General features: G+C 36.6%; 1 protein-coding gene across 1 annotated transcript; it reads right to left on the bottom strand.

The window, feature by feature from the left end:
* Positions 1–3,409: 3,409 nt before the first annotated feature.
* LOC107470152 (uncharacterized) lies at positions 3,410–6,045 on the bottom strand. The gene is made up of 8 exons (XM_052255641.1): positions 5,960–6,045; positions 5,715–5,881; positions 5,509–5,608; positions 5,275–5,428; positions 5,034–5,202; positions 4,694–4,807; positions 4,159–4,254; positions 3,410–3,606 (listed from the first exon to the last, which is right to left on the bottom strand). Exons 1-8 carry the CDS (start codon positions 6,013–6,015, stop codon positions 3,410–3,412), a joined length of 1,053 nt encoding a protein of 350 aa, XP_052111601.1. The 5' UTR covers positions 6,016–6,045.
* Positions 6,046–6,346: the final 301 nt, after the last annotated feature.

Raw genomic sequence — 6,346 nt, 5'->3', positions numbered from 1 at the left:
CGCGTCGTTTGCGTGAACTCTAATCCACGCGTACGCGTCGCTGTGAATTTGTCCAATTCGCGCGGTTGCGTGAGCCATGCGTCTGCATCGATGTTCGCTGGTCATCTCCTTAGTTTCTTGTGTTCCTTCCATTTTTGCAAGCTTCCTCTCTATTCTCTAAGCCATTCTTGCCCTATGAAGCCTGAAACACTTAACACACGGATCACGGCATCGAATGGTATAGAGGAGAAATTAAAATACACAATTTAAAGCTTTAGGAAGCAAGTTTTCAATCATAGAATAATTTTGGGAAAGAATTGTAATATCATGCAATTCATATGAATAAGTGGGTGAAAAGCTGATAAAAACCACTCAATTTAGCACAAGTTTTCTCAATTTAGTTTTCTTCCTAACGCACATATGACGCGGACGCGTCAGCGACGCTTACGCGTCACGTGCGTGCTTTTTTATAATAAAGCAGTATGCAGAATGCAATGCCAATATGAATGTTATGCATGATTCCAGGTCCAATCAAAACTCAAAAACAAACAAAGCAGACTAGAATTAAAACTAAAAAAGGGACGATCATACCATGGTGGGTTGTCTCCCACCTAGCACTTTTAGTTGAAGTCCTTAAGTTGGACATTTGATGAGCTTCCTGTTATGGTGGCTTGTGCTTGTATTCATCCAAAAATCTCCACCAGTGTTTGGAATGCCAATAGCCTCTGGGGTCCCAAACAAGCCATGTAAAGCCCTTGAGTAGTTTCAAGCAGGTTCTCAGGCTTCTGGGGTGTTGAATGTCAGAATAGATTCCAGGATCCCAAACTTTGCTTTTACACCCGTCTTTGTCTTGATCTGCATTTTTCCAGCCGGGTGGTAAGTAATCTGAATTCTCACTGCAGCGACCAAACAGCTTCTGAGACCTATTCAATTGAGCTTGACACCAATCCTTGCACTTCAAATTGAAGCGTGGAATCTTATTGAATCTTGCATACTAGCTCTGAGCACGATCCATTTTCCTCTTACTCTTAAAGCCACAAAGAGCTCTAAGCTGACCATCCGTCTCTAATAGCCCATATTCAAGTGGAATTAGAAAGCTAAGGGATATGAATTTTACCCACTTGAATGTTGTGAAGGATAATGGCAACTTAGGGGGAGGGTTCTCCAACAACTTTGGCAAAGTAATTGCAGGCTTTACTCCCGTGTGTTCTTTCGTGACACTTTCCACCTTTTTGCAAGCTTCTTCCCTATCAACCTCTTCTTTTTTAAACTCCATATCAAGTCCAATAGAAGAGGATTCAAATGTAGATAAGAATTCATCAATGATTGAATCCATCTCTTGATCATCCCCTTCAAAGTCTTCAACCATGATATACCTTGGAGGTTGTACACCCTCCTCAACATCAACATCAAATACCTTGGAAGGAGGCTCTATGAATGGACTTCCCAATGGAGGCTCAGCATCTCCTAAGTCTTCGACCATTTCTTCTTCTTCAATAATTCCGGCTTCCTCCACTTGTTCCAGTACAAAGTCATGATCCTTACTGTCCACTGGAGTTTCTAGTATCTCTTTCATGCTACGTTCTTCATTAGATTCTCCACATGAAGCCATGGGGGTTACTTGAGTGTCCATACATCTAGAAGGTAATTGATTTATTGCTTGCTCCAGTTGATGAAGGGTTGCATGAAATTGATCTACTGTTTCCTTGAGGCGAGCCTGTGATTCTTGGGTCGATGGATATGGATATGGTGCATAGGGAAGTGGTGGTTCTTGGGAGTAATTGGATTGGAATTGGTGTGGATATGGGTTAGGGTCATATGGAGGTGAATGGTGGAAAGGGGCTTGTGAGTATGGTGGTTCAAAGCTTTGTTGAGAGGATGGTCTATAAGCACAGGGTGGGGCTTGTTGGTAAATACAAGGGAGTCCACCATATCTATCAGCTTGATATGCATTGTAGAATGGTCTTTGTCCATGATATCTTGGAAGGTGTTGTTGCCTAAAAGGTTGATCAGATCCTCTTGGCTCCATCCATCTTTGATTATTTTGACCGTGATGCATAGTCCTGTTATAGCTTCCATTCCTTTCAACAAATTTAGAACCAAACTCAAAGCGAGAGGGGTGAGAACTCAAAGTAGCTAATAGAAATAAAAAGGGAAAACAAAAACAAATAAACAAGTAAAAGAAAAATATTTACAATAACCAATAATAAGGCACACGTTTGCAATTCCCCGGCAATGGCGCCATTTTGACGATCGAATTTCTATCGGTAGAGAAATTCACAAATAAGTTCGCGTTGTAAGTATAGTTTCTAAACCAACAGAGAATCCTTTTGTACAAAAGTTTTGTTTGTCACTTAAGCACACCCAAAAAAATAAATAACCGAAGTATTCAAACCTCGGGTCGTCTTCTCAAGGAATTGCAGGGAAGTATGATTTATTATTGGTTATCGAAAAAGATATATTTTATTTTGGGTTTTTGAAATAAGGAACAAATAATTTAAATGACAATAAAAATAAATTAATAATTAAGAAAACTATTGGCAAGGTATGAGAACTGGAAATCCTATCCTAGTTATCCTTATCAGGTGTGATGAGAATTGTTTATTGCTCCCACTTAGTCAACCTCTAACTATGAAGGTAAGTCAAGTAGATAAATCAATATGAATCCTTAAGTCCTAGTCTTTTCTTTGGAAAGACTAGAGTCACTACAAGAAAAACACCCATTCAGGTACACTTGAAAAGTTTAGCCAAAAGTGAAAAAAAATGATGCCTTAGGCTACGGCTACGCTTTTTGGGCTACGACTACGTTTTTTGTGGTGATTCCTATTCGGCCGTTGCCTATTCTCAAAGGCTACGCTTTCCTGCACCAAGGGCTACGCTTTTGGTATTTGGGAATAGGCTACGCTTTTCAAGTGATGATGTCCAAGACCAAAGGCTACGCTTTTTAGCTTTCATTTTTCCAGAATAGGCTACGCTTTTCAACTCTACTGCATCACTTGTAAAGTGTAGCCACATTGTATACAATAGCTACTTTTTATAAGCGTAGCCTTAGGTCTCTTTTTTTTGTATACTATAGCTACTGTATATAAGTGTAGCCTTAGGTCCCTCATTATTTTTTTTCTAAAACCTAATATTTAGTAATATGATTATATATATAATCCTACTTTTTTTAATTAAATTAGTCAAAAATTATAAAATAAAAATAAATACATAATAATACCATACAATATTCTTTAAATAATAAAAATCATCCTTTAACAAAATATATTTATAATGAACTAAAAATATTGAAATGATCATAAATGAGTATTCATACATCTCACACTAAATTAAACATACCCATATCAAAATATACATTAGACCACTTAGAATTTACTACTAATAAACTATAAATAAATAAAAATCAGGAAAATGTAAAGTAAAACCATGATTACTGTGAGATACAAGTTGTAACAATGCAACCAATAACTATAGAAAAATCCTGTGTTGCAGGGCCAATGTGTAATGGCACTACTGTGCCAGGTTTAACCAATAATTCCTTAAATTCATCACTGCTACGTCTCAAGCTCTCTATTTCTTCCACTGGCCATTGAAGCAAATTAGTTCCAGTCTTCTTGTCATACAATACTGTTCACGAAATAGTCTGATTCCAGCACCCAAAACACAAACATTTGTGGATTAGAAACAAAACAAAAGTTGAAAACAAAACACAAACATGTTGGAAACTTTGCATGATTTTTTTCAGACCAAAGTTGGAAACTTTTTTCTCTTATTTTTGCATTAAGCTCTTCCTTAGTAACCTCCATGTTCACAAGGCAAAAGGGTCATTCACTTCATATTGAAAAATTAAAGGAAAACATTAAAAATGAAGGGTCCCAACAACATTAGTCAATTGCTAAAAGAACACAGACATTACTTTTTTTCAGCTCAACACTCACATTAACCAAACATGGTAACAACAAAACCACATGAAAATAAATAAATAAGTGGGAGATATTAAGTAGAGGAAGAGATATTATTAGATCCATTAGCAATGAGTGGGGTATGAACATTAGTTTGCAGAATATGAACAAAGTTTTTAAAAATTACTACAAACATCCTAATGCATATCTGACACACCATAATTCATAATTTGATTACTTCTAGTTCTTACGTTTTCTCTTAACAGTGATTTCAAACCCCTGGTTGACCGAGAAATATAAGCATTACAGAAGCATTTGGGACTCCCAGAGCTGTCACCACCAGTAAACATGACGACAAACTGAGAAGTGCAAACTGTAAAAGGGAGTAAAACATCACCACAAAATTTCATCATGTATAAATACACAAATTCACAGAAGAAAAAGCCTAGCCTATACTAGTGAAGAAACAAGTGCATTTTGATTATGATAGTTCATCATTATGCATAAAACATTTAAACAATATCACAAAACACTGACACTAATGAGAATTCAAAAGGATAGCACAACAACATAAAAAGGATAAAGGAAATAGCAAAGCAAAAAGAACATATAATTACCATAAAAGATGCCACATGTGTTATTGCAAAGCATGTAATAGAGGTCCTGGAATGATTCTTTCCAAGCAACTTTTCGTTTCCTTAAGAACTACAATTCTATTGCATAAAAAAGAGAATATTGTAACTTGTGAAAAATGGAGAGGAAGATGATATGCAGGCAAGGAATGGGATCCGTTTGAAAGCTACTTGACAAACCTGCATCTGTTGTTGATGAGCTTAGCACTGATGTGAGAGATGGTGGCAAGATGGATTGAGGATACATCCATGAGTGCAAAACCTTGAAGCCCTGGGAGCCTCTCACATTTTGACCTGTTGTAGTACATGGCGGAAAGGAGAATTTGAGCTTGATATGATGTGTAAGTGACCTATGGACCCTGAAACTTGGATATAAATATGGTTTATGCAGAATGAAAACAAAGGACACAACAAGGATATTGGAACCATAGTGTGCTAGCAAGTAAAAGAAATCTTTACAAAGCACAAAAATGTATATCCTCTCACCAATTCAAAGAAGAGGATGATATCACCTGCATACCGGTCTTTAAAGTAAGATCCAGAGGAGCCTTCCGGACGGGAATATGGTATTCGGATATGGAATTGGCTGCAAAGCTTGATATCATATCCCCACATCTTTCAGTTGAGTCAGCAGCTAAACCAGTTCGGGCACATGGCTTTGGTGCAGCCAGACCTCTTAATGCTTTGCCCTATAATATTAAGTGAGAACCTCCTTAAAATACAGAATCTAAATTAGAATCCCACAACTTATGATTTCATACCACATCAACTGCAGTCAATCCAGAAGATTTATCAGCAGCTGACAAAAGTTCAAAAACACTTCGAAAATTGACTTGGCTACACTCGGCAGTTGTTTGACAAGCTTGCAATATACCATCCTTGTTAACTTCACCTGAAGTAGCAGAATTCTCCATGCTGCCAACAATTATGAATAGAATAAAAAATAGTGAAAAGTTGACAATGATATCAAGTGATGAATAGACAATGAGGCAAACCATGAACTCCCTTGCTGTCTCTTGGCAGCTGAAGTAGAAAAAACCAAAACATTCTTCAAGTTACTAGTAGTAGTTTTCTCCAAAGATGGATTTTCCTGAACATAGTAAGATAGTAACAATTTTAATTTGTTCAAACTTTAACCTTGATAACTATAAAATAATGAGAGAACTGTGATTGAATGAAGAAGTAAACCAACCAAGCTGAATAAGAATCATGAGTTTGGCAAATAAAATAACCTTTGCATTTTCTTTTCCAAAAACAACTCCAAACTTGGACTTTCTGGCCGAAAATACTTCATCAACACGCTTGTTGGTGTATTTTGGGCTCCTCAACATCCCTGGTCTCTTATCCACATTATCCATCTGATTGGTGCTGCAAACATAAATCAACCAAAATCTCTGAAATCTTGAAATTGGTGCTTAACATAGAGAATAGTCTTATATATGTTACCTCTGCATCCTTAACAATTGGTGCTTGCAGCCCATTAATGACTTCTTTTGCATCATATATCACTCTCGCATTCCTGTTATTTGTATCCTTCACTTTATTGTTCTGCCCCATCAAAATGGTTATGAAATTAGCATAAATCTAACATAGAATAGAATTAATTGTTTAAGAATCGATAAGTGAAAAATTTTAAAGACAATATAATACCTATCCCAATGACCATCAACTTCATACAGAACATTCAAAGTTTATGAATTAAGGATCTTCCCTTTGACCACTTTCTGATTTCCACCAAATCCAAGAAAAGAATGAGTTGATTTGTAAGATAAATCAGCCTGAAGTCCTGTCTCTATTGATTTTATATTAATTTTGCCAATCCAATCAACAGCA

The sequence above is a fragment of the Arachis duranensis genome, chromosome 10, assembly GCF_000817695.3.
Source record: "Arachis duranensis cultivar V14167 chromosome 10, aradu.V14167.gnm2.J7QH, whole genome shotgun sequence".
In the NCBI taxonomy this organism is placed as follows: Eukaryota; Viridiplantae; Streptophyta; class Magnoliopsida; order Fabales; family Fabaceae; genus Arachis; species Arachis duranensis.
Note: the sequence above shows the minus strand (reverse complement) of the source record. Positions and strands in the feature narration are given on the sequence as shown.

Bases quoted from the DNA above. Each gene is read 5' to 3' on its own strand.
- LOC107470152 (XM_052255641.1), bottom strand. From the start codon at position 6,015: ATGATGCAAAAGAAGTCATTAATGGGCTGCAAGCACCAATTGTTAAGG. The intron at 4,808-5,033 runs GTATGCAGGTGA...GTACTACAACAG, and splicing joins GGATCTTACTTTAAAGACCG to GTCAAAATGTGAGAGGCTCC. The intron at 3,607-4,158 runs GTTTGAAATCAC...TTTCGTGAACAG, and splicing joins TATTTCTCGGTCAACCAGGG to TATTGTATGACAAGAAGACT.